The sequence below is a fragment of the Anser brachyrhynchus genome (genome assembly GCF_964034855.1).
Source record: "Anser brachyrhynchus genome assembly, chromosome: 8".
Lineage (NCBI taxonomy): Eukaryota > Metazoa > Chordata > Aves > Anseriformes > Anatidae > Anser > Anser brachyrhynchus.
The window spans coordinates 29,412,986-29,440,657 of NC_137702.1; the positions used below are offsets into that span (position 1 = coordinate 29,412,986).

General features: G+C 38.5%; 2 protein-coding genes and 1 long non-coding RNA gene across 4 annotated transcripts in view; 1 reads left to right on the forward strand and 2 right to left on the reverse strand.

Annotated features, from left to right (window-relative positions):
• Positions 1-39: 39 nt before the first annotated feature.
• Positions 40-21,092, forward strand: DPH5 (diphthamide biosynthesis 5). Its single transcript, XM_080602542.1, has 7 exons — positions 40-181; positions 2,430-2,554; positions 5,612-5,720; positions 16,455-16,575; positions 18,665-18,704; positions 19,785-19,888; positions 20,847-21,092. Exons 1-7 carry the CDS (start codon positions 47-49, stop codon positions 21,068-21,070), a joined length of 858 nt encoding a protein of 285 aa, XP_080458668.1. The 5' UTR covers positions 40-46; the 3' UTR covers positions 21,071-21,092.
• LOC308199070 lies at positions 3,246-16,447 on the reverse strand. The gene is made up of 3 exons (XR_013954364.1): positions 15,280-16,447; positions 10,909-12,408; positions 3,246-5,269 (listed from the first exon to the last, which is right to left on the reverse strand). It is a non-coding gene; the product is annotated as an uncharacterized lncRNA (long non-coding RNA).
• Positions 21,093-21,894: 802 nt separating the features above from the next.
• Positions 21,895-27,672, reverse strand: part of SLC30A7 (solute carrier family 30 member 7) — a 30,109-nt gene continuing 24,331 nt past the window's right edge. For both annotated transcript variants that reach the window (XM_080602514.1, XM_080602513.1), the window contains exons 10-11: positions 27,264-27,413; positions 21,895-25,996 (exon numbers count right to left, since the gene is read on the reverse strand). In XM_080602514.1, the coding sequence (XP_080458640.1) occupies positions 25,949-25,996; positions 27,264-27,413 (198 nt within the window). In that variant the 3' untranslated portion in view covers positions 21,895-25,948. The remainder of the gene's footprint in view (positions 25,997-27,263; positions 27,414-27,672) is intronic.

The window sequence follows — 27,672 nt, forward strand, 5'->3', positions numbered from 1 at the left end:
CCGCGGCAGGCGACGCTGCCGGGCCTGACCTCCCCCCCCCCCAGTCATGCTGTACCTCATCGGGCTGGGCCTGGGGGACGCCGAGGACATCACGGTGAAGGGGCTGGAGGCGGTGCGGCGGTGCCGCAGGGTGTACCTGGAGGCCTACACGTCCGTCCTGCCCGCGGGGCGGGAGGCGCTGGTAGGTCGGCACGGGGGCAGCGGGCTGGGGCCGGGGGCTGCACGGCCCGCGGGGGGAATCGGCCCCTGCCCGTGAGGGGAGCGGAAATAAAGGTTTCCTCCTTGCGAGTGCTGTTGGCGTTTGGGGGCTAGTTTTCACCTCTCTGACAGCCTGAGGAGGTCTGGGAATATCAGAGAACTTGATGAGAAAAATGTCCGATTTAAAAATAAAATCCACAGACATACTAACAAAAAAAGTACATTTCGGAGTTTTGAGCCTCTCTAGCCGCCCAAGGCGTTACGATGCCTGCTGGCATAGTTTGAGTGGCCCAGGTCTCCCTGCTGCTATGTGCACCAAGTGCCCCATCCTCGCGGGTCTTCCAGAACGTGTACACAGGTCGGTCAGAGGTGGGCTGTTGGGCAGCATGCAGATAATTTTTATTTTTTTAACTAAATACGCTGTGTATTTAGTTTTAGTTTAGTTTTGCTCCCGAAAGCAGTCATAAAAATATACACACTAGAACTCATGTCCTCACTGGTCATAGGAAGATAACACTTAATGTTGAAATAATACAAAAAACAGGACTAGCTTGCCTGTAGGGTAGGTGTCTTATCTCCAGATAAGCTGTGGAGTACAGGGCAGAGAGCGCTGTGGTTTGACCCAGCAGGCAGCTCTGCACCACACAGCAGCTCGGTACCCCCCACCCCCCAGTGGGACGGGGGAGAGAATCGGCAGAAAGTAAAAGCTCTTGGGTTGAAATTAGAGACAGTTTAGTGGGACAGAAAAGGAAGAGAAATAAGAATGATGATAATAGTAATAATATTAGAATGTACAAAGCAAGTGATGCACGATGCAGTTGCTCACCACCTGCTGACCAATGCCTATCCCATCCCCAAGCAATGCCCCCTCCCACCCCAGCCAGCCACCCCGTATCATGGTTTAGCATGACACCACACGGTATGGGACATCCCTTTGGCCAGTCTGGGTGAGCTGCCTTGCTTCTGTCCCCTCCCAGCTCCTCGTGCACCCCCAGCCTCCCAGCTGGCAGGGCTGTAAGAGAAACTGAAAAGTCCTTGACTTAGTGTAAGCACTGCTCTGCAACAACTAAAACATCAGTGTGTTATCAATGTTATTCTCATCCTAAATCCAAAACACAGCACTATACTAGCTACTAGGAAGAAAATTAACTCTGTCCTAGCCAAAACGTGGACACAGTAAAATGTTTCAGAACCATAACTGACTTGGTAGTTTTATGTACATAGAATCATAAAGGTTGGAAAACACCCCCCAGATCATCATGTCCAACCATCCCCCTACCACCAATATCACCCATTAAACCATGCTGCCCAAATTTGCTCAGTACTACTCAGAATAAAAACACCCTTTCTGGTCTGTGCCCCTGGCAAAAAAAAAAAAAAAAATCTAATCATGTAAAGAGCATGTGAAATGAGTGGTGAAACTTACGGAGCCAGATATGTTCAGGATGGTCAGACAACATGTTTCTAGACTTCAGTACTAGGTTGGAGGCTGAACTAGATGATCTTGGAGCTCTTTTCCAACCTGAATGATTCTATGATTCTTTTTGTATTCTGATTCTATGAAGCTTTATTACACATGTGAGGTTGATTCTGGAAATAAAGGCATTTAAAACATACAAAGAGTCCCAACGATTAGTGGGCTGCTGAAGAAAAATGAAGGACAGAATCAAATACAAATTTACCCATATATGAGGTAAATTATTTCTTACAGAGGACTGAAAATGAAGGATTAATACGAAGTTATTCGTTAGATGTGGTTAGTTGCAATGTACAAAAGAAAAATAAAAGCTATAAAACTAGGCTATAGTATAGCTAGTGTCATATTTGTGTCTGGTTTTGTGTCAGTATTATAAGTATCCTGAGCAGTTAGGCTTTGACTCGGGAGAGGAGATGCCTTAAAACAGGATGACTGGTTGAATTACTATGCCTAGAGTCCGCCTGGGTAGCTGCAGTATGTGGGTGTGAATGAGCTATTCTTGGAGCCAAGTCAGTATTGAAATAATATGTTTGAAAGTAATTCTTGTCAACTCGTGAGCTGCCTAATGGGAAGCCCATGCGTTCTCGCAAGGGGAGGCAGGGTTCTCTGAAGACGTGGGTCAAACAGCTGGGGATGATAGTCATGTTCTCCTTTCCAGTGCCCATTGTCCATGTTTCTAAGCAAGCATACTAAGAGAGATGAAAACACTCCCACTTGTCTTATTTTGGTGTTTCTTATTAATTTCAACTTCTAGGAAAAGTTTTATGGAAAAGAATTGATTTTGGCTGACCGAGAAATGGTGGAACAAGAAGCAGATAGCATTTTAAAAGACGCTGATGTTTGCGATGTCGCTTTTCTTGTTGTTGGTGATCCCTTTGGGTAAGATGAAGCAACATTTTAGTTATTGCTCAAGCTTGATCACTTTCTTCTTCCAAAAGGAAGGGGCTATCCTCCGTAGCTCTAATTCTTCATGAAGAAGCTGATTTTCAGACCAGAAGCACTTTTTATGTCTGTGTATATTTTTATTGCATACAAAATATACACGCAGTTGTCCACATTTCTGCCTTGGAGTTTCCTCACCCAGGAAACGTGGACCCTCTGGGATACATAGGTGTTTCCTTCAGCAATCACAATCTTCATGCTAGCTTTTATAGAAAATATTTTGTTCCAGGTTTTATCTGCTAACAGAAAAGATTCTAGAATGTCACATAGAAAAGAAATGTGCTATGTTTTGAGAAAATGTTCTTTTACTTGTGATTAGCATTTATAAACTGCAGCTTTAATTCTTAGCTGTTTTAGAAAGAATACTGACTTGATTGTACAGCACTTAGGCTTTGATATATGCTAGTCTTTAAAATCAGTTAAGTCATTAAAAATGTCTTCTCAGTTTTGTTTATTAAGCCTTTTGTTTCCACTTCTAATGCCTGCTGAAAGGTACAGTCTTTTTCTATTACCAGAAGGATCTCCCTTCTGTCTTATCAGTCAGGCATCATCAATCTGTAACGTCAAGCCACACAGAAGAGCTTTTAGTCTCCAGCTGGTGATTCAAGATTTATTTTTTTTCGCAGTGCTACAGGGCAGAAGAAAAAAAGTCAAATCACTGAGCACCCTATGAGTGAAAAAATAGTTTATGAAAAAGAAGAGCAGTGTACACACCTGTCAAAAGCAGATAAGTTATGTAAACACAGGTTGAAGGGAATTGGCAAGAGAATATTATATTAAACTAGTTCTTAGGGACAGATGATGCTGTATTTCAGAAATATTCATTATACTTCTAGTGCATATTAACATTAAAATTAGGATTCATGTAGAGTGTAGAGCCACATTACCTGTACCCTTGTGCTATGATCCAGGGACTGGTATAAGTGCACAACATAAACCCTCTACATCTATTGAATTATAATTGCTACTTGTAAGCAGCATCTCAGTCTGCCTCAAGTATCAGTAATTTCAGTGATGAAATATTGCAGTTCTGATCAGCTATAACATACTACATCACTGTAGAAAACTACCCTTTTTTAGAATGAGTTGCTACTGTCTAAGTGTTTGTGTTCTTAGTTCTTTGTATTGCAGTTAGAACTACTCCTCTGCCTATGTAGAGCCCTGAGTATTTAGGGCTTTCAGAGGTTTCTTGGAAAGAGTACTGAATGTTTCCATCCTAAGAGAAGCCCCATGAGAGTTCGATAGAAGCTGTGTGACTGCAGCTGATCTTAGAGTGTCAAGTATGCTTGCCAGCAGGAAGAGTACTTGGCAGTCTTCGGAACCCTCAGGTATAAGTGGTTAATGGTGAAGGTGATGAAACAAGTTGTGCCCATTTTAAAGTTCTCATTAGTGCTCACTGCAAGTGTTTCCTCTGCAGACATAGATAAAACCATGGACGTGCTAGCAGGAGTCTGACAATTTTAGTATTGTATTGGAAAGCCCACCTTCATCTAGCCTGTGTTAATATTTGTATTATTAGTACCCACAAAAAGTCTTAAACTCAGTATCAGTGACAGAAAATACACCAGTATAGCCTTGGGTGCAAAGGGCTGAATCCATCAAGCTTTTGCGCGTATTAGCTGAGTGCTTGTGAGGGCACTTCTGCTTTTAGCTACAGTCATTACGGACAGATCTACTGGGAGAAAAATCTGGCGGGAGCAAATTTTAGTGCATAAAGCCAGCTGATCCCTTGGTCATTTGGTTTCCTAAATTGAGATTCCTCTATTCATTTTTCCTTCAGTGAAATTGATTTTTATTTTTTTTAATGACTCATTCTACATCCTTAACAGCTGCTGCCACATTTGTGTTCCTGTCTGAAGCACCTGATCTGCTGCTATTGGTGCTAGTCAGACATGAAGTGTGGAAATTATCACACTGATAATGGGGGAAATTCTGTTAGAGCAACCGAACCAGGCCAGGGTGAAAGCAGTTTTCCTATTTAATTATTCTGATCAGCATATGCAATTTCTTTCTTTGGAATGGCCAGAAACGCATGGTACATCTTTGGGATGAGATGGCTAAAGTCACTGTTTAAATTTAGGCAGGGGTAGGTGCATTTTCCTATTTCACATGGAAAATGGAGTGCCGAGCATGTACGTAAACACATGGGCAAGCAAAACATTTAAAAATTGTCGCAGTTCAAAAATAAGATTAGCTGGATCTATATTTACTTACCATCTTAGAAGGACTTTAGTCCTAATCTTATTATTTGTGAGCCCAGTGATTCTTGCTCCAGTCACTGTAAGGAGTTTTTTTTTTTTTTTAACATTATGCACCTAAGAGCCAAATTTAGCTCAGTTCTAAACTTAACTTGATTTTTCTTAGTTACTTCAGAATAAACTTGACCACTCAAGCCTAGGCATTGTTAGTTTGAGTCACTTAGCGTACATGTTCATAAAAGTACATTTAGTGTAAGGGTGTTTTTTCCAAGTACCGAACGCAGTTAGTTCACCTCAGTCTGTTCCAAGTTCTTGTTTGAGAGAGTTGCTTTCCTAGCATTTCCTAGATGAGAGGAGGTCTGCCTGTGCAGTGAGTAAGGAAATGCTGGCGTTTTGCTGAAGCCTATGCCAAACAGAGCTGAATTTCACAGCTCAACAGATGTCCAGCAGGCACCTGCAGAAGACAAAGGACAAATGGAACTTTCCTTTTCATGTAGTTGCCAAAGCTGCTTTAAAAAGGAACAATTGTGCTAGTGTTAGAGTTTTAATGATGCCAGAAAGAATGGTAGCACACTGAGGCTTTTGGTATTTTCAGCTGGGGAAGGCAGCGTGTGGAAACCTTATTGGGGTTTTTACTTTCCTGTAACAATTAGTCAAGTTGTTGTTGCCCTTTTGGCACCTATGCATTTCCCTATTTGTGAAGGGTTTAATTTTACTTTCAAAGCAAACTATAACGACAGTAATACTTGGTCACTGTATCTTTTCAATCTTTAATCCCTTTCCCTTCTTTTCACAGGGCCACGACACACAGTGATTTAGTACTACGTGCAGTAAACTTGGGAATTCCGTACAGGGTCATTCACAATGCTTCAATAATGAATGCAGTAGGATGCTGTGGTTTACAGGTAACATTTTTGTATACATGGTATTCCACAAGTGCTAAACATAGAATTAGTGAGCTCCTCTATTGCTGTAAGCAGTGCATGTTGCAATCCGAAGTCTGAAGATCTGTAGCAATTGTACAGTTCTGCTGGCAGAATTTGTTAACACTTCCTTTTCAGCATGCTACATGTCAGCAAAAGTCCCTTTTGATGAGCCCATGTGTAAATTAATAGTAGTACTTTTGTTCTCCGTTCTCTAACTTCCCTCTGCCTCAAAAAGCTTTGGTATTTAAGTTATTTTACAGATAATGCTTTGCTCATATTGGCTTCCATGCATTACTGATGGTCACCTGATAAGTTTATTCTTAAATCAGGTTGTTAAACCCATTGTGGAGTATGCTGGTCTTGTAATAAAAGGAATGTATGCACAAGCCTATGTGCCCAGCTTGGATTGTAACTAACTCCAAAATCTTATATATGATGCATTCCTTCTCTCCCAGGTTGACAAGCCTTCACTTCCTGTCCATCTGCTGAGAGAGAAGGGATTTGCCTAGCCAAGGAGACAGTTTTTTGTGCTTCTTGCATAGCTAAAAAAGGTCTACTGTCCCCCAAGAAATATTGCACTATTTCTTTTTACATGCATACAGGTCCTTTATTTACTTTTCCTGCATGAGGAATGCTATGTCAGAGTATGTTTCATTACTGATCACATACAGATTAGTTGAAGCATCCCTCTTTTGTTTTCGTTCATTTCTTTAATGTGGAATCTGCCCTCTCAGGGTTCAGAATGGTTCCCTGTGTCTGCGACACTCTAAACAAAGGTCCCACTTTACCAACACTATAAGAAAGCACAGGAATATGTGTGCTACAGGGAACAGTTGAGCATTTGAATAAGTTTTCATCATTGCAGGAGGAAGCATTCCTTCCTAGCTTAACAGAACGAACACCATTTTTTGTTTCAGTAAACTGGTGTCTTCAGATTCACACTGGCAAACTTCAATAGCCATATTTCTATGCTGCCCAACAGCAGAAAATCTATTGCAATAAACTGGGTGTTATATCTGGCTGTGATCACCTCTGAATGGTTTAGAAACATGAGAACCCTGTCTCGTCTGACAGCTTAGCAACGCTGCATTGACACCTATTCTGAGATCATGCTCATATTAAAGGGAATGCAGGATAGGATTGTCACATTCTTTATAATTCTTCCTGTGGGCACTTTCTAAGTGACACCTGCCTATTGCTATAAGACTCAGGCAACATTATCTTTTAGGAAGGAAATAGGTTCCTTGATGTCTAAAATCTATGTCTGTAGCAGACAGATGGCAGCTATCGCATGACTGCACTTACTGGGGCAGATAACACAAGAGTTGAGGCTAGGGCTCACTCTTTCCCCTATTGGCTTAACAGTGGTACAAAGTTTGCTTCTGCAGTTGAACTGTTGACAGGTAGTTTTTGCTACCCACTACCTTTCTACTCTTCTTTTTTTGTTCATTAGGAAAGAAGATGCAAGGCTCATACTCCCCAAAAGTACAGATGACTAAATTTTCTGAAAGTTTGCTTCCTCCGTAACTCCAGTCAGGCATAGGAATGAAGACTATAGAGCTTCTAGGTTAATTGGGAAAAAAAAAAAGAAAAAACTAACTGGGAATATATTACAGTTGTATGTTTTTTCACATATACAGAGTTTTGGAGATTAGCTTACTATTTCCTTATCCCATACTAAAAGGAACAGAGCACGAAGGAAATGTGATGTTATTCATTCTGGCAATAGTCTTCTTTTCCGTTCTGGCTTGGGAGGGACTGCCTTCTCATAAGTCAACATTCCTGTTGTTGTAAAAGGCATTTTAGGAAATAGTGATCATATTGTGTTACCGGACAGGACTATAACCAGCTATACATTTAACTCTTCATTGTACGTCAAAGGCATAAACAGCAAGTGAGGGGTATCTTACAAAAAAAAAAAACATACAAAAAACAACTGGTGGTTTAATTCGAGTTGTGGTGGAAGTTTATAATTTCTTTCAACAGTCTTTACTTCTTTATGTTCATGGTGATCTCCTGCCATCAATTTACTTTTGGGGTTAGTGTGTTTCAACTTGTAATGTTGCTGTCAAGTATAACAGGGATTCCTCTTTTGCCTCACCACAGAAAAGGCTTGGCCTTTTTTCTTGTTTTAATCTGATTGTGATACAAAACCTCTTTCTTTCTTTCTAGAGAAAAACAGGAAACACCTTTATATGCTGTTCTGAAAGCCATGTGCATAGTGAGCTGTAACTGCTGATTAGGCCTTAGTAAAACGCAGCTACAGCCCAGTGTGTTCACAAAAGAACATGTTGCTTGTCACCAGTGATGTTTCTATGTAGCCAACAACATTCTGGCAGTTGTGCAGTCTTCCTGTACAATAGAGTTACTGAAGTAACTTAACTAAAGTAAGCTTTGTGATTCTGTATATCAGAAGTATTGTGCAGCAATCTCTGCATATATGTAAACATTATCTATGAATTTTTGATACGTTCAGAGCATTAGTGGTGTTTTTTCCACAAAGAGCATAAATATATTTCTTGCCAACTTGTGAAGGGTGAATGTATTTTTTTCTAAAAAAAACAAACAAACAAACAAAAAAAAAACTGCCTTACCCATTTAACTAACAATTAGTGGAGCTGTATTGAAGGCTGTACAGGCTAGGATTTTATTTTTATAAATAATTGAGATTTTTAGTTTTGAAAATTAAACTTTCCAGACTTCTGGGATGATCTCAGAGATTGATACTTCAAGAGCTATAGCTCTTGAAACCAGGGGACTAATACTTAAGTCAGTATCAGTCAGAGTATTAGATTGGGCATAAGGTTCTGTATCTTGCTGTGACTCCCCTTTTACACTGTTCTTGCTGTGCTTCATTGTCTCTTTTTCGAGTCTAAAGAACATCCTTTCCTTCTAAAACAAAACAGAAGGTGAAGTAGGGAAAGAAACAAGGAAAAGTGCCTCTTTGTGAATGCCTCTTAGCATGTTCTGTGAAGGTTCACCTCTCTTGCCTGGAATTTGACATGCAAGTACGTTGATCACTGACTCCTGTTATAGTGGAGAATGAACACCGGAGAAGAGAGTCACGCAGTTGACTACGTACGCTGCCGGGGGAGTCAAAGAGGTGGGACAGAAGTCTTCAAGGGAAGGCTGAAATTCTCAGAGGGCACTTCTGCTAGGTGGTAACTAATGGGGCATGTCAGCTGTCCTTGTCAGCGGCTGCACCATAGTTCTGTAACTTTTAAAGCTTAGTATTTTAGGTTAACAGGCTTACCTCTTATTTACCACTGCTCAGCTGCCCAATAGTCATCTTGATGCTGCCTTAGCCCTATCTGATGAGGATTCAGCATTGCAAATTGAGAACAAAGAGAAGAGTCTAACCTGACTTCCATGGCTTTATCTATACCCACACTCAGTTTTTAGAATAGGTGTTGACTGGTAAGGCTTTTAGCCCTAGAATAAAGAGACAGATCTATTCAAAAAACAAAACAACAACAACAAAATTCTAATTTATACCTTTTTCCTTCCTTCCTAATCTGTATGACATCTGGATGAGTTTGAGAGGGTCACTGACTAGAATGGCCAGAATGGAGCTCACAGGATAAAATTCATTCTGACCCAGTTCTGATAGGCGTAAGTTTGAGGGGGCAGTATGGATGGTCAAGCACATGAGGAAAATGCATCATTCTGAACTGGGACGCATGTGAAGGGGTGATGCAGCTTGAAATGGCTTGAAATAATGGTGTTACTATTAAAAAAAAAAACAACAAACAAACAGAAAGAACTAAGGTGCAGAGCTGGAAGCAAGCCATGGGGATGAGACAGAAGACTAAGGTAAGGAGTTAGAAGAAAAGTACAGGAAAAGAAAAGACAAAAGAAGGAAGAGAGGATTTTCCAAGAGATATGCTTGAAAATAGCTAGAATATAGAATATGGTGAGCAGGTTCTAGCTTCAGCAAACATACCAATTAGTTAATCCTGCTAGTTAGCTGAAATGGCATATAGCCTTCGTACTGCCCAAAATCTCTGCCCGACTGGAAAGCAGATTATTATCCTGCTCGTATTATCAAAACACAGTGAATGATCTGGACTGCCTCAAGATCTTTAAGTGATGTGTTCTTAATTTAACCTTAGCAATAAATAATAGTTTTATTTTTACACCTTTAAGGTCTTTGTGGAAGGAAGGAGTTACACCTCTTTCATTTGTAGAAAGAACACCATTGTATTTTCCAGGCTTTCAGTTACCATCTTTATATTTGGTTCCATTTATTGCTTCGTTTTAATAAAGAGGTGTAGATCCAGAGGAAGAGCCACTCATTTCTGGGAGAATTGTGCTGCTAGTTTTGTAAGCATTTATTTTATATTTTGGTGGGATAGTTAGTTAAAAACATGTCATAGCAAAGACCTGCCTTTCTTTTGAGACATACCCACTTTCCACCTGAATAGCTTCGGAACAAACATCTGCATGTCGCCTTGTCTCCTTCAGTGACTCATCTTCATGATATTTTTTGTTTGCAGTCCACTTAGTCCTTGTAACACAATTACAGCTGCAAAGTAGTTTTGCCTTTTAGCTACTAGCTGTTCATTTAAACACAAAAGCAGTGCTTGCTGTGTTATCTTTGAGTCTTTGCTAAATAGGTGAGTAAACTTTCTGTGTCAAATAGACGAGTATTACTTATAGATAGGGAGGCTGAACGATGCTGTCATAACTTGCCGTGGTCATAGTCAAATAGAAAACCTGTAGTAGTTGCGGGAGCGGAACCTGAGTTCCACCTCCACCCTCTCTGTGCATCTTAACCTTTCAAAAATACTCTTTGCTCTAATAGGAGGGGCTCTATGCAAATTTTTTTTTTATTCACTGACAGTTAAAATAAACTGTTTTCTACCACTAGTTGTTTTTGCCTCTGACTACCTGCCTCTGAGCCTTTTACAAGTTGGCATTTGCTTCTCAAACCAACTAAATGGTAAATCAATGTTAGTTACACTGGCTTATTACTCATATTTGCTGTGCAACTTTGTGCCATTTGTCACCAGGAAATACAGCCCAGAAACATCCATTTACTCCCAACAGACTTTTGTCTCCATTTAGTTGTCTTAGTCTCAGATGAGTAACCAAAGTGAGTAGGGTGGGAAGGTTTGATATCGCTGGGAAGAGCCTAACAAGCTTACCAAAGATAAAGGGATGTTACCTTGGAGGGAAGATGCTGTCCTGTTCGGGTTTGCTTGAAGTTTTGAAGTCTTTTGATAGTTGAATTTTGTTCTTCTTATAGAGCAGCTATTTCTTAGGCACTGATATAGGAGACAGCTAAGAGGAAAAACGTGTTCTTCCCTTTATCTGCTTTTATGTGATTAGTCTCAGCTGCCTTCTGAAGACTGCAATCATTTGGAGTGGGCTTCCATCAGCCAAACATATTTTTCTTCACAGTTCCCTTGCTGGCATGTACTAAGGGGACTGGAGGTTCTTGGGGCAGCCAAGCCAATCTGTGGGCCTGCGGTAGCACAAGGAGTTGCAGCTCTATGTGTGTTAACTGTAAAAAGCATTCTACTTCACATGAACCTTCTCATGTGATGGATTCAAAGTTGTTAAAAGTCCACGGTACTAAATAAGATGGCATAAACAGCCAGGCCTAGGCCTGTGGTTGTTTAATATGACCAATAGCAAACAAAAATGAAGCTTGTCTGATTCCTGCTACCTCTTTGTTGACGATTGTCCTTCCTAGGCTGTTCTCTGGCAGCAGTATACGATGCATAGCACAGTAAGAACCTTTTAATATGGTGTGTATGGTATGGAGGGTTGTTAACCGCTTGTGGAGGATAAAGGGAAAAAGTCTGACTTGTTAGGCTCCTTTTTTTGAGGATGAATATTACCTGGCATCACATCAAAACTCTTATGACAAGGGTAAACAAAATGTGCCTTAGATTTGCAGTGTAAATTCAATGGGTTTTATCAAGAAGCCACCTGGGATGATGCAAGATGCTATACAGTCTCCAGATTCCACTGGGGAATAGTCTCTGGATGTCTGTCAGCAGGACGTGATCAGGCTGTGTAGTATATTCATTTGCAGAACAGTCCTGTCCTGTGAAAACTATCTGCAGTGTAACATCTGAGTATCCTCACAGTCCTATGGGACTGGTGGGGATTTGTGTGGGTTACATTTATGCTGAAAAATGTAATGACAAGACTCCCTTTTACCTTCCTCCCCTGTCATGTTTCCACTTCTGAAGCTGAAGTTTTAGGAGAGGAGGTAGGCTGTTAAGTGAAGAATTGCTTTATCATCATTGCAGCTGATACAGCAGTAATTCTGGGAGAGATTCTGTAAAAATAAATGTCTGCATTTTGAAATGTTTACTTCGTGGTTTCTCTGCAGCTGTTGTCCTACTGCCCTTTAGCATCATCTTGCATCGTCTCTCCTGCTTGCTTTAGTACACTTTAGAGGCGATAGGGAATCTTCCTTTTTTAATTTCCCTATTTAGTCTCAGCTTGTTCCTTCTTTTCATGCTCTGTATTTTTGTGGTGATTATTGACATCAGTATTTTTAGTGAGGTCTGTCGATCTGGACAGCTTCAAGTTGCTGATGTCATTCAGACTGGTCATTATTGAAGTTGCTCGTTAGTTTCATTGAAATTCTAGTTGCAGGCAGACTATCCAAGCTGAGATCATGGTACAGCACTTTTTCTTCCAGTTTATTCTGTGAAACAAATCACAATTTGCAATCAATTCTGCTTATACAAACAAATTAAGTAAGAAATACTGTTAATAGAAGGGTTAGAAGTACTAATAGAAAGCAGACAGGCACTTCAGTCCCAAAAGTTGTCTGATATTCTTTTGTATTATGTGTGTAAACAAAATAGAAAGTTATAGCTTGTTCTGAGCTGATGCAAATGTGAATTGAAGAACAGCTTTCTTCAGTATTTTGTGAGAGGCAGAAAACTCAGCAGACAGAACCTTGCCTGGGAGTAGAGAGTTCTGGCTTCCCTTCCTGACCTTAGCTGGCTGCATTGCAAAAGTTAAGCACACAAAGCTTTGCTTAAGCCAATTACTGCTTGGGCAGGGGGAGGGGTATTTCCAAAGACAGGTCTTTCAAAATGAGCTTTTGAAATTCTTCTGTGAAGATTTTGAGCATTAGGGAGAAGGTAAAAACACATCAGTTTCCAAGTTTAGAGCACCAAGTGTCTGTCCAGCCAGTTCACTGAGCCCCTTAGAAATTCTGGCACTTCTGTGCTTGAGCAGAATGTGGGCACTGTAACAAATCTGATGATTTGCGCAGATGAGATGCTGGAAATGTTTCAGCATGTACAGAAGAAATGCTGCCCACTCCTAAACCCCAGCTGTTTGATGTCGAGTGCAGCACGCAGAAGACTGCTGTGAAACTTCATTTGCTGTTGCCCATCTTTAAAGTTGTGCCAGCAACCATGCAACACGATTGTTTCGCAGAAAATACAACACAGAGCTGTTTGTTGTCATATTAAACTTCCTAACAATCCGAAAGCATGATAATAATCCTTAGCTGTGTTATAGTACACGTGGGCTGACAAATGTGTGTCACAGTTGTTTTCCAGTGACAAACCTGCTACCTGGAAGTTTGGGCCACTATTCTGAATCTTCTGTGGTTTGTGGAAAGGATCATTTTTAATGTCAGTGGGTTCTAGTGCCCAGTCACCTGCTGCGTCTCTGGCTGAGATCTGTAACTGCTGAGTCCTTAGGATAACGGTGGGCTTTTGGGTATTTACTGCTCTCTCTGTAGCAAGGCTTTTCTTTGAAGTCCAAGACTTTGTGCTAGATTTCCAGAGGTAAGAATTAGCAGGCAGCACAAAGAGCTGTATTAGGAACTAATTGACTCTGCATAGGTACATGGATAGAAAGTTAAAAGTTTATGTTCTGATACAATTATGTGTTGCTTCTTTAAAGTAATGCAGGCTTGCTCTAATGGAAGAACAGTACCTCCGTCTGCATAAGTTTTACATGTCTGCAGAGATCAAATGGTAGATGAGAAAGAAATTTTTGTGTCTATATAATTGCTTGTATGGTAATTGGTTACAAGTGGTCAAACGCAATAGGAGTATCCATTTATTGCTTCAATTCCACAGCGTTCATAGATTGTATACCAAAAAGTTTCCAAAGTAGTATTTTCTCCTCTTTAAACTTAAGAAATATGAATGAATTAGTGCTAGGAAATCTATTATTTAAAAGCTTATTTCATACAAAGGTGTAAGTTGCAAAGTCACTTATATGAGGTTAATGAAATATGCCCCATTCCATCCCGTTTCTGTAGAAGCTACTTCAGTGCTGTCCAGGTGCTGAGAAGCTGTATAGATTTTTGAAACTACGAATATGTGAAGATATTCTGAAGTTGTTTCTACTGAACAGATGAGCCACTTTGAACAAAAGTGTTTCAATATTTCTTTGACAGACTTCAGTTCTAATGCAAAATGCATTAAACAAGGGCATTCAGTGAATCTGACAGTGGTAATGCTTATACAAAAAGGATAATTTGCTTTTTGTTGATAAAGATGATGGAGAGTCCTTGTGATGATCAGTGGAAAAGAATATCTAAGAAAAATAACAATCAGAACAAATGTTCTAGGGCATAAAAGTTTATATCCAACTTGTTTTTAATATCTGACAGTAGTTTGAAAGATCTGATTCCCAATAAAATACTTGTCATTTATCCATTTCTGCACGTCCTTTTTTTTTTTTTGCAAAAAGGCAGAGGTGGAAGATTTTCTCCTTCAGGGCATCAAAATGCCAAAGGGATTAATTGAGGCTACTTTCTGTGCTGAAGGAGGGCTGCTGCTTTTTGGAAAATGACTGCAGTGGCTTTCAGATGGCAGACAGCAAGCTGGCTTGCTAGGCTGGTACTGCGTGTTTCGCAGTTGTTGATGGCTGAAGGTATACTGCCACCTCCTCAATGAGATTTAAAGTTAACTTTAAGCCTTTACGTTTTAGCTTTAAGCTTTTTACGTTTTTAATCTTTAAGTTTAGCTTTTCTGTCTTCCCAGGTGCTCTAAGAGTGAAGAGGAGAAACTCCTTTTTCCAATAGTTTTGCTTCACATTTGGTACAAAATGGAGAGAGCTTTAGCCACATAGGCAAAAAAAGGTACAAAATGGAGAGAGCTTTAGCCACATAGGCAAAACATAGCTTGTTTTTTTTTTTTTTTTCCTTATTTTCTTCCTCTAGAATACAGCCTTGAAATAGTTCAAAAGGTACACCAGGAACAATACATTTGGTTCAACCTATATTTAGTTTACTGGAAGAACCTTTAGGTTGTGAAATATGCACTGTGTGTTCTCGTTCTTGTGCTAGAATGAAATATTTAAAAGAGGAAATGTAAATGTTTTTAGTAATCTTCCAGGAATCTTTGAATAAAGGCTGTACGTATCAGCATGAATAGTTAAAATTTGAGCTCTTAGTCCCTTGGAAGCAAACAACTTTCTGCTTTGATTCAAATTCTGCTTTGCTAGATAGAGTAAGGGAGTTAAAACCACAACCTAATGCCACAGTAGAATAAGTATGTATAGGGGAATCCCCAGATGGCACAAAGCTGCCAGAGCTACTTACATGTAGGGTCCTCTTTTCTGCTAACAGCGTACACGGTGCCTCCCATAGTGGGCTGGAAAAAGCTGCTCTGCCTTGCAGGTTTAAACAGAAAGTGGGGAGGACAGTCTGTATGATGACGGTATCTCTGGTAGGCTTGAGGAGACAGAACGTTGGCAAGCTGTAAAATCCATCTTGGTTGGCCCCATTCCAGAGCTGAATTGACCAAAATTGATGCATGCTTTTGCCCATTTTCAAGTTGGTTACAAAAACTTTCAAGCCAAATTCTGCTTTAGGTTACATCTAATTTTCAGTTTTGCATCACTGGAGATGACTGGCAAGAATATTGCTTCAAATGTCTTCACCAAGATTAGGGACGAATAAAGGCAGTGAGCACGTTTGAAATCTGCTGGCAATGATGTTCTTACCGTATGTGCATATAAACAATTTTGCACCTCTGCTTTAGGTGCAATCTGTCTCTGTCTTCAGATCTTCATATCAACTATCTCTTTAGACTGTAATTGCTTTTGCATGGCACAGCTTCTGTCTGCAGGAAAGTGCTGTTTTAATATAAATCCTACCGTGTCAGTAGAATCAAAGCTTATGAAAACATTGCAAGTATTACAGCTTTACCAGAAGTTGCGTACCTTAACCAGAATAAGAAATAATAAATAAGAGTTTTGGTGCTAATCTTACAAACTTTTGCCTTTAAGAGGAATTTGCCTTCAGAATTAAGTAACAAAGAATAGAAGGTAGATTGAAAGTTACTGTACATTGGAAAGGGAAATGCTGAGATAGGTAAAAATGTTACGGGTAGCTTATTAATCAGTCTTTAACATGCTTTACTGTTTGGAGAGTAAAAGAGCAACACACCTATGTTACAAAGAAGAAAAAACAGTTCACTAATTACAGATTTTCTTAGAAAGGAGGGAATGAAAAGGAATGCACTAGAACTAATCAAGAGATAAAGAAGAGTGAGAGATTTTGTTTAATGCAATGTTTTGTTGTGTATTTATGAGAGACCAAACAAGTGTCTCATAGGAGTACTCTGAAAACTATTAAACTTCTTCACTATGCTCAGGACTTCACAGTGTTGCCAGTTTGTTGTTTTTATAGTTTTTTTGTGTGCTATACTACTAATAGTATTTTTTGAATTGACTGTGGATGTGTGTCATTGGATATGTTTTTTGTTTTTACAGTTGTACAATTTTGGAGAGACGGTTTCTATAGTTTTCTGGACAGATACATGGAAGCCAGAAAGTTTTTTTGACAAGATCAAGAAGAACAGGCAGAATGGAATGCACACACTATGCTTACTTGGTAAGCAGCAGCTATCCTGGTACCTTAGCTATCATCATCGCCAGGGTCCAGATACAATAGTGAAAGGCATGAGATGAAGTCTGTGATTAAACAGAGGTTAGATAACACACATCTTTAAAAATATACCAAAATTGGAACTCCAGTGTATGTGTACTTAGAATCAGTTCAGCCGCTGTTCATGCTACACTGCCCATGAATTTCTTAATTCCTCTTTAGAAAATCTGTAAGAAATTATACCTTTGTAGAAGTCAGACAGGAGCAGGAGGCCTCTATTTGCTATAAAGATCAATGTGATTTTAACCTAGATCTAGCTCAGGATCCAGGTCAGATTGCAGTGGCTAGCAGCTGTCTTTTATTGACTTAATTAGGTTAGAGCTCAACACATTTGACTTTCAGGGAGGTGAGTGGTACATTTAACCACATTTCTATTTCGTGAGGTGATACTCCCTTTCCTAATTATCTCACCTGGTGGTGTTTTGGCAAAAGGTGATTGTCATCTGAGAAGCTTCAGTATTGTAAAAATTATTGCTGAGACAGGTCTGATACAGTACTGCTCCTCGCTGAGCACTATCCTTAGGCTCTCCCATGGTGCTGTCTGATCTTTATCCCACCCAACAATCCTAGGCTGAAAGCCATTTTCTGGGTAACTTTACTAGTCCAGGTAAATCCTTAAAGATTATGGAATTACCAGTGTATAAACTGTATGGAACTTACATATTTGTATATATGCATACTTTTCTGTATCATCTTTCAGACACAGGTGGGAACTCTCAGTACTAAATACATTAATATTTTAAGTAAAAACAAATTCTGTGGTAACTGGAGGAATCCTGAGCAGGAAACAATTTAAATGTGTAAGCATCACTGCACATCAAACTTTCCAATGCCTTGAAAGTTGTTTGTTTTCAAACTTGGCTATATACCAGAATTCTGTTAATTGTTTTAAAGAAGGATGACTTCAAAAGTGTTTGAAACAAGGATTATTCCAACTATAATACATTAAAACTAAGTATTCTTTAGATTTTTGTATATAATCAATTCTACGTACTCCCTTTTTGTGTTTCATTTCTTTACGTGGTAGTAGGAGAGGAAAAATTTGGAAATAGTAAACTCGAATCTTATGCTTCAAGGACAATCGTAGTACCCACCTCTCATTGTAGCTCACAGCTGACAACTACTAATTCCTAAGCTAATCGGTCCCTTAATACAATTTGGTTGTTCTGGTCTATTTATTGATTGCTTATCCAACAAGATTAGATTACCACGTAAACAAATAATGATATAAAAAGATCAGTGCTGATACACTTCTGATTTCAAAGCAACTTCATTGACATAAAAGCAATTTGGTAAACTATGCACTAATAATCTTGGAGATTTGCATTTTAAACCACACTCTTCAGAGTTACCTTGGTTTAAGGGTTGATCATGAACTTAAGCAGTACTTTTAAAATGTATCCAGTTTTCACTAATATTTTTCAGGCATTTGAATACAGATAACATTTGATGGTCTCTTGGAGAGATTGTGGTCAACTGGAGTTTCACAAAATGCAGATGTTCAATCTTACCTGACCTCCTTCCCTGCCAGTCCCCTCCCCCCTTTTTCCCATAAGAGAAGATTGTCTAAATTTTGATTGGGACAGGACGGAAGTGCTAACGAAAGTAGGTTCCTGCATGGTAGTGATGTAATCACTGTCCATCAGTTGTACAGTTTTACCTTCTGTGACCACAACGTATTCATAATTTAAGAGTAGTCCCAATACCTTGGTGTGCTTAAACATGCTAGCATTTAGTTTATCCTATGGAAAATATGCCTGCCATTTTTATACTTAGTAATTTTTATTCATCTCAGCTACTTTGAAATTTGTGAAACTTCCACTATCTTTAGGTAAAATCACACGCATGAAATCACATTACTTTCTTTATAGTTAACATGAAACAGTGTAAGCCGTATTCCATTTTCCTGTAATAGCTAAAATGTTGCTATAAAGTTTATAGAATTTTCTAATTAAACTAAGCTTTACCTACACAGAAAGCTTACTTGGAAGTTTGTAGGGAATCTGTGTTTTATGTTACTGTTCTTTTTCTACAGATATTAAAGTGAAGGAGCAGTCTGTGGAGAATCTAATGAAGTGAGTCACAATTTTGAAAATATATAGAAACATACACTGTATTTACCAAGTATTTTTTGTATAAGAAAAAAAGTTTCTTTACCTAAAGTTTAATACTGAACTTGCCTGTCTTCTGTTGTACTTCTGAGTGGCCATGGTCTTTTGTTTCTTACAAGGAGTAGATTTTTTTTTCTGTTCATTACAACAGGACCTGGCTTTACTTAGAGTAATTGAATGAATCTGCAGCAGAGCATAATCTTAGTTCCTCTGAGAAGCATTAGGTCAGAATGGGGTAAGCTTTCTGCTTGACGGGTCAGGTGTTTTTTTTTTACTGCTGTTCTGTTCCATCCTGAAATAGGTTAATAGCATAAACAGTGTTCTGAATTCATTCTTCCTTACGTTGTCTGGAAACAGTGTGAAGTACTGAATACATACCACTGTTTTTTAACAGTTAAATAAGCAAAATACAGAAAATGCTCGTGTGCATTTAACTATATCCAAAAAACACTCATCAAACTCTCATCATCTCTGTGCAATCTGTATGTTTTGACAATGGGGAATAAAAATAGTTACTTTATGCACATGCTGTAACTCTGGTCTAAATTAACATTTGTGAAATCTTACAGTATCATTGAGGTTTGTTTATTCTGGAATTTCAAAATAAAATCTGTTTGATTGAACCCACAGTTGGCAAAGAAAGAAGCATTTCATTTAAGAATATATTGCTAGTCTGTAATAATCTGTCTACAGGGCATTTGACAGGAAAACAGTAGTTTGCCCTTGAGTTTAAGCCTAATGCATCTTTCAGGAGCAATTTCAAAACCTGCATATTGCTTCCAACAGCTGAATTTGCTTTTAGGATTCAAACAATCTGCCAGCTGGAGGCCCTGCAGTTTCACAGGTGTGGTGAGAGCACAAGAGACTTGTGTTCTGTCTTCCTTAAAAATTCCATTCTTGTCTAGAAGGCCCAGCCTGACAGCCTGGCCTGTTTAAGTTCAATTTGCTAGGTCATAGATTTCATTTGAAATAAACTGTAAGAATGCTGTAAACCATAATGGAATTGTTTATACGTTAAATTACTCTACTTTTCTGTCCTGGCAGAGGAAGGAAGATTTATGAGCCACCGCGCTACATGAGCGTGAACCAAGCTGCAGAACAGCTTCTCGCCATTATTCAAAATAGGAGACTCCAAGGAGAAGAACCAGGTACTATTAGTGCAGTGTTTTTATCTGCTACTCCTCTTCTCAATTCACACTTAGTGATGAGTCCCTGAATCTACTACTTCCTTCCTCATTGTCTTAGCATTCTCTCGATCTGTAGTGGAATTGGGCTTTTAATCCTAATCATTAGATGAATTTGGCAGAGCTTGAACACAGTGTAGTTCACTGAGCACAGATGAACGTGCACCAGTGGCTCCTGGAGATTTAGTCAAAGCCTCAGTTTGGTAGCCCTGTACTGTTTCTGGCTGTCTTTAACAGTGAGCTCTTTGATCAATTCTAGTTGCAGGAGGCTGATTCCAGGCATTTTAGATCAGTCAAGCCTCAAAAATCTCAGCTATGTTCTTTTTAAACTGGTCACACTATGCTGTACATGAATACCAGTATGAATCTAGTTACCCCAAAGATGCAGGACTGTGGTTTTGACTTTGAGTTCTTAACACTAGTCAAGAGCAGACTATGAAAGATGTTTATCAAGACCAGAGGTGAAATCAGAGCAGCTATGAAGATAACTCCCTTGTGTCAGATGAATTTCTATTTTTTTTTGTCTCTACTCCTTTTAAAAGTTTATTTCTGAAATATTTTTAAGATGAAAAGGAAACAATCCTTTCATTTATCCATTATGGAGAATTAATCAGAAGCAGCAGTCTACTCTTAAGTGAACACAATTCCTGAATTAATTTTATTTACTGCTACTGCCTTCCCACTCTTGCTTATGAACAGCTCTAGGATACAGCTTTTTATTTTCTTTGAAAAACAGGCTTAATTTTAGGCTACTCCAATGATTAAATGGAGGTGTAAGAGCGGGGATAAGATTTGAGCATTCCAAGTACTTTTTCCTCTATAATCTGGCTATCACTCAGTAAATTAACCTTTTTATGTGACAGTTTGAACTTGGTCTCTGAAAAAGTTTTGAGAATCATTTCTTAAATATTCTTTCTTACAGAAATTACTGAAAACACAATTTGTGTTGGACTTGCACGTGTGGGTGCTCAAGATCAGAAGATTGCTTCAGGCACGCTATATCAGATGTCCACAGTGGAACTAGGTGGTCCATTACATTCCATGATTGTTACAGGCACTATGCATCCCCTGGAATTAGAAATGCTTAATCTTTTTTCTGTAGATAGTTCCAAGATTCAAAATAATGCATTTCAAAGGAACACTTAAATAAAAATAGCCATTTTTTATTTGATCTCTACTTTCCTGACAGCATATGGTCATTTCTCTGAATATTTAAAGCTTCGATTAAATGCATTTAGATGGTAATTAGCTACAGAAGATAACACTGTACGAACATGGACCTGCTTTAACGTAAGACTACAAACTGCAAGATACACCTGCTCGTATCAGTTTTTATCAAGTCAAGACATCTTCAGAAGCCTCTAAAACCTTAAGAATGCTTTACTTTGTCTAGTTCGGTTCATCAACATCTACATCCATCTTAGGTTGATCACAGGGACAAGGGGTGCAAGTACAAAACTGAAGAGCTATACCAGATGTCTACGTGGCATCCCTTTTTCTGTAAAAACAATTAAGTCTATTACAACAATGCATGCAAATGCATTTTAGATGTCTAGATTTTGCTTTTCAACTATCTAGAAACTTAGCAGTTTTCTCATCAATAGAAATGATAGCATGCATAACCCTATTAGGTCTGTATTCATCTTTACACTTGGAAGAATGAATACAGATGAGAATGTTCTTTCTGTCTAAACAAAGAAAGCAAGAACTCACCTGCAGGACAGCTGGTGAAACAGGGAGAGGCTGCACAATTTATTTTGGAATGCTGCAAATTGAAATAGATCTGGATTTCTCCATACATTAATGCTAGCACTGAAGTGCTGGATTCAAACTGCAACAACCACAGCTGAGTTCATATCAGTTCTCAGAAAACAGACTGCAAGAATCCTATTCAGCGTCAGCTATTGGTGGTTACTATTTCAACTAGTCATACATACTGTGAAAAGACAACAAAGCAGACCTGTATGCAATTTTTTTTTTAAACTGAAGATTTATTGGAAAGAAATTTGATCCCATATCTTCTCAGTAATATAGGACATTTAACATTTTATATAGACTGTATTCAAGTAGAAAAGATTACATTAAAAATTTCTAATATTGCACTTGGGACAAGTCATGGCTAAGCTACTACATTAGCATTCCGGAACAAAATCATATACAGTCTTCAGAATCTCAGTGAGCTGCCTTGTGTTATTAAGATTTCTTTACTTTTTTTTTTTTTGGTATTGTACGATTCAATTTAAGCTCACTGCTAAGAATAATTATTGTAATTGAAAGTTAAAGGCAAGCAATATGCTGTATGCAAGCAGTATGTTTTATACTACCAGGAATGATTTTGGCAATTTCTTCATTCACATTATTTCACACTTCAGCCAAAATACTGAAGTGATTCATTTAACTGTTGTACAAGATCCTAGCATACACATGAACAACTTTAATGCACAAGGGGAATGAAATACACAACTCCTTTTACACGATTTCTGCCAAATTACCACATAGGCAGGAACCTTTTGTGGCTCACTGAAACAGACAAGTAGATTAGCCACTATCTGCACATATTGAAGCATGTAGTCTTCACATGCCTGAGACGAGTACCATAACTGGTACCTTTTCACATTATAGAAGTCTCTGGCCAATGAAGTCCCAACATAGATAGTCACTACAACAAAGCCGGAATGGGGGAGAAATCCAAAAGAGAATCCCAAGAAGTCAGGGATAGGAATTTTGGTAGAAGTGTAAAGGATGAATTAACTACTGAATCAGGATAAGGGATCTGAGAAATGAGTTACTAAAAAAAATAATCCCCTTTACTTACTTTCGTAAACGCATGCAGAAGGTATGGGATAGTCAAGAATCAGCAAGTGGCAGTCTGTGCCGGCTGCTGGGGAAAGCAGGACAGGGCTAACTAGTAACTAAAGCTGTTCTGATCTGACATTTAAAAGATTGTTAAGATCTGTTACATGAGTATTGATTAAGGTTTGAATCTTATAGAAGCATCAAGGTTTTAGCAACTGAAGTTTGGACTTGGAATGGGACAAAAACCATGAACTCCACAATTTGATTGCCGTTAAGTATTTAAAGGATGGAAAATTGCAGTTCAGGAGCAGCTTCTCTCACCTTCTATCTTGTTTATATTCCCAAAATAGGTTCACTGACCAACAGTTAGAGATAACCTTTCCTTCCTCTACCTTTAAACCAAGTTTCACTACATTAAAAAAAAAAAATGTTTAATGACAAAGGTCTATTCTATTAGTAGCAGCAGTTTCAATTTCTATGTAAAAATAGTGTCACCAACTCCTACTAATGATGAGAAACTACAGAAACATCAAGTCATCCTTAATAATGAAGAAGGTGCTATTTTGATTAGAAGTCTCAGACTTGTACATATGCTTCCAACGGTAAGGTAAGTCCTCATAAGCAAAAAAATGTCAAAAATGACTAAAATCAATATTGTGTAATTTTTAACCAGCTTATAGGCTTTTGCACTCAATTTCCTATATTGAAAAATTTTGTAGCCATACGTCTTAGAAAAACCCACCCAACTGCCATTTGGGCAGATTCTCAGTTGGAAACGAGTTGTAGCTGTTGTCTTTTCATTAAGACAACTAAAACAGTGGCCAAACCCAACAACTTGGGCAACGATACAGTATTTCAGAAATACTCAGTCCCAAAAATATGCTCTATAAAAACGTTTTAAACCAAATTCTGCTCTTGGATCATGGCAATTATAATGAATTTGGATGGTGCTTGCCTTTAAAATGATTTTAGTTGATAGCCTCTAGCCTCAGATAGTAACTAACTACAACATCAAGAAATTATGCCATCAACCAAACAACAGCAGTCTATAGGCAACACCACAAAAAATGAGGTCTCTCAGACCTGTGATCACAACTGTCTTTTAATTAGCTGTTTTGTGGCCATATAGGCAAGTGATATATTAAACCAAAATACTCAAATTTGCTCAACAGATTATTGCACACTACCCTGCCACATATAACTTTCAGCTGCCACCGTCCACCACAACCTCCACGCTTGGCAGAGCATCTCCAAGGTGAATGGGGAACAAGCCTGACTGAGGTGCCAGGCAGGAGGCCAGAGGAGATGGATGTGGAACGGTGCAGCTGGTTGAATGGGCGACTGCACCTGCATCCCCAGAACTGAATACGATTGGAAACTAGCAATATGGATAAAGAAGGATCTGGAGACTGGGAGGGACTAAGAAGTAGTATATGGCTTTTTACTGCTCTTTTTCTTTACACTTGACATTCAGTTGCAAGTACAGAAGTACAACCCCAAGCTTTCTACAAAATCAGTGTTAATGTTTCTGTGTTTCAGCAGGAGAATTCAGGTACCAACCATCAATTTGGCAAGTAACAGTGTTGTCACATAAATAGTACCTGAATTTTGATCTCTTTAAGAGCAACAGAATGAGTGCAAGAAACTTCATCTCTATTGTGAATTCAGAAACAGTGGCAAGCAAACCATTTACGCAAATGAACCTTCATTACTTTCCCCAGTGCCTAGCGCTTGCTACAAAGCCAGTGCTATCGGCTTCAGAGGGCCTTGATTTCAGTCTTACTCCGTATCAGGTGCCAGAAAAAATACGTAAAATCCATACCAGTCAGTAGTGGCTATGATTTATCAGACAAATATCTGTCTTCTTACTCCACAACGTTCTATTTGTAAAATGTCCTCTTATAAAATCTTCCATTACTAAGTTAACTACTACAGCATAGTGGAATTACCATCTGTAATACCAAGAATAGCAGATTGTCATTGAAAACAACACTCGGATCTGAGAGCGTAAAATGATTATAAATGCTACAAAATGTGACCACTAACAATTTTTTTTTCCCAAATGAAAAACATACAAGGCTACAGTGAGATAGTTAAAAACATCTGACTTGTCAACCTGGAAAAGCATAATCCTAAATAGCACGAACAGTGGTCTTTATTTCCATTTCAGGTGTAACAACCAGGAACATATTTTTAGTATTTGGAAAGGCAAAAGTTATCTCACCACTCACTTTAATAAAAATTACTACAAGCTATTAAAATTAAGGAAATTTAGACTTTCACAAACTTAGGCATTTATTTTTTTTGCCCCATAATTTAGAAAATAAAAAGCTTCCTGCATGGCTTCCATCACCATCATCTTCCCTCAGCTGCCTGTTGTTTTAGTGACTATGAACATGCATAGCATTATGTAACATCTCATTACTCTCAACAGTATGAAGAGACTAAGACTTGGAATTTAATCTAAATCTTGACTAAAATAATTTCCACAAGATATGTGCAACAAAATACATATCCAGCTTGTTCGGTAAGAAAGTCTCTTCACAAAGGCTTTGTCTTTTACCTTTAGAATTTTTTCCTGTTTGTTAAGATGCAAGAATAAGGGAATTCTAACATCTACAGTTATGTAAGTACACTAAAGCGCCACACACATCACTAGTAAATAATCAGACTGCATACGAGATATATTTGTAAAAGTAATAAAACCCTTTGATGCTTCATATTTATGCTGGCAAATACCTCTCCTGATATAAAAGGCACTTTGAAAACCCAATATGGTTTGGTTCATTAAGTTTGCAAAGTACAAACAATTGTACAAACATACAATTATATTGAAGCATGTCAGCCATTGTGACATTACGTACAAAACAAGTTTCCAATTTTTGATAACACTGGTTTTATGGGAATGAGCAGTGGTTTCAGCAGCTTTTCTGAAGACATTGCAGGGTTTCCAGTACCACCATTTTAGTTTCATATTGGAACAAACGTAGTAAGTAAAAAACCATCAAAAACTTACAAGTTTAGGGGCCACAAAAAGACAAGACCCAAAGTCCATAACATTCATTCAGTATTTACTCCTTAGAAATAACTCCATCCATAGCCCAAAGACAGAAATCTATTCAGTCAATTCCAGACCAGTTGTGGAGGCAGGCTCTGTCTTGATAAGTGTGTTGTTTTATACCATTACAGTACAGAAAACTTTGGTCCAACAGCAGTTTCAGAAACTCACTACATGGCTGCAACATCAATCTGTACATAAAGCTGTCTTACGCCTGCCTATGGAAAAGAGAAGGAGAGATTAAAAACCACAAAACTCTAACGCCAAGACAATTTGAATAATGGTCCCAAACAAGAGTCCGCACCAGTAAGCTGTCCTACAAAAATCCTCAGTATCTTCATTTTCTATAATGCATTCAGCAAATCGTTTACTGAGATACCTGGTATTTTGAAACCTAAAAACTTTTAGGGAGTACTGTATGAAACACGTGGTTCTTCATACAGTCAAGAAACGGACATACGTAGGCATATTAACACTAGTATTGCCAGATTACCTTTTCTGATTCATCCTAAATACCTGTCACATTTGATAATGCCCAAATTTTCTCTTGTACAAGTGTAACAGCCTGAAAAGTAAGCTGCTTGAAGAGTGAAGTGTAAGAGCATAGCATGGGATTTGTGGTTTGAACAAGTTCTACACTAAGATTCTAGCAAGAAACAACAACGGCTACAATGAATTGACACACTAAAATAACTTTTGGTAGAGGTATGCAAATTGCACCAAAGTATTCATCTCCTCAAAAATTCTATTAAACTAGGCTTAGATGGATTTGCTTACTTTATCAGCATTCAATATAAAACAATGTAAAAAAATCATTTAGTCATTTATTTAACCTCAGTGTCAGGCCAGCATTGTGATGACCACTGGTTATGCAAGGTGATCTTGAAACACCAGGCTGAACGCTGGGAAAGATTAGACTGTCTTCAACCATCCTCAACTTCCTTTCAGATGGCTGGTTTTGCCACTCATCTGGACAATTATATCAAGATTGATAAGGGTGAATATTACCAAGGAGAAAAATCTACTTTCTCGAACTGTTCTTCCCTTTATTTCCATAGGTCAGGTAAGAACACTAGACCTTGTTCTCCCAATTCCCCTGCCAGACACATGGCTCTGAAACTGCAAAGCTACAAACAGTGGAAGAGTGAATGACTCACTTGGAAAATGCAATCCTTTAGAGACTTAAGACGTAAAATTAGTTTCAAATATACATACTAGAATGTTCTGCATTAACTTGATCACCTCAGAAAACAACTGTTATTTCTATTAAGTGACATTAAAAAATTAATGCAGAGAGGTACAGCATTTCTACTTATGCTAGGCAGTATTTTGAAATTCTACACAGCTGGAGCAGAGCAGCTTTTCAACAGTTATATTGATACCAAAACCAGAAACATTTAATTTTTCTTAATATGAATGACAATGTCACATCATGTGACAGGTAGTTTGTATTGGATGTGTGATTTTCACTTATGAGAGACATACCTGAGTAAAAATATTGTGAGTCTGGCTTAGAATCCACCTTCCATCAGCATCAGGAGCTACCAGTAATTTCAAAGTCCCTATGTAAACATCAGTACAGAGGGTCCAGAAGTGTGGATCATGTAAACTGTAAACTCCTTGCAACTGCTGCACCTAAAAATAAAAGCAAAAGCAACCTTTTTTTCTGAATTTTTAACAGAAAAAAAAATTGAAGGCAATATGACTTTTTACATCTAGTTCATCATCCAATTTGTGCTAATTCACTTAAATTCGTTATTACTATCTCTGTGATTATAAAGCGTTGAGAACAGATACTATGTACGGGCCAATTTTGTATCTTGCTAATTTACATTCTGCATATATTTTCTTGAAACCATTTCTGAAAACAGTGGTGTCCAAGAAAAAAATAAAT

What these genes read in the sequence shown, in the direction of transcription:
- DPH5 (XM_080602542.1), top strand. Translation starts at nt 47, where the DNA reads ATGCTGTACCTCATCGGGCTGGGCCTGGGGGACGCCGAGGACATCACG. An exon ending in CCGCGGGGCGGGAGGCGCTG is followed by an intron (nt 182 to 2,429) that starts GTAGGTCGGCAC and finishes TTCAACTTCTAG; the next exon opens with GAAAAGTTTTATGGAAAAGA. An exon ending in TAGGATGCTGTGGTTTACAG is followed by an intron (nt 5,721 to 16,454) that starts GTAACATTTTTG and finishes TTGTTTTTACAG; the next exon opens with TTGTACAATTTTGGAGAGAC.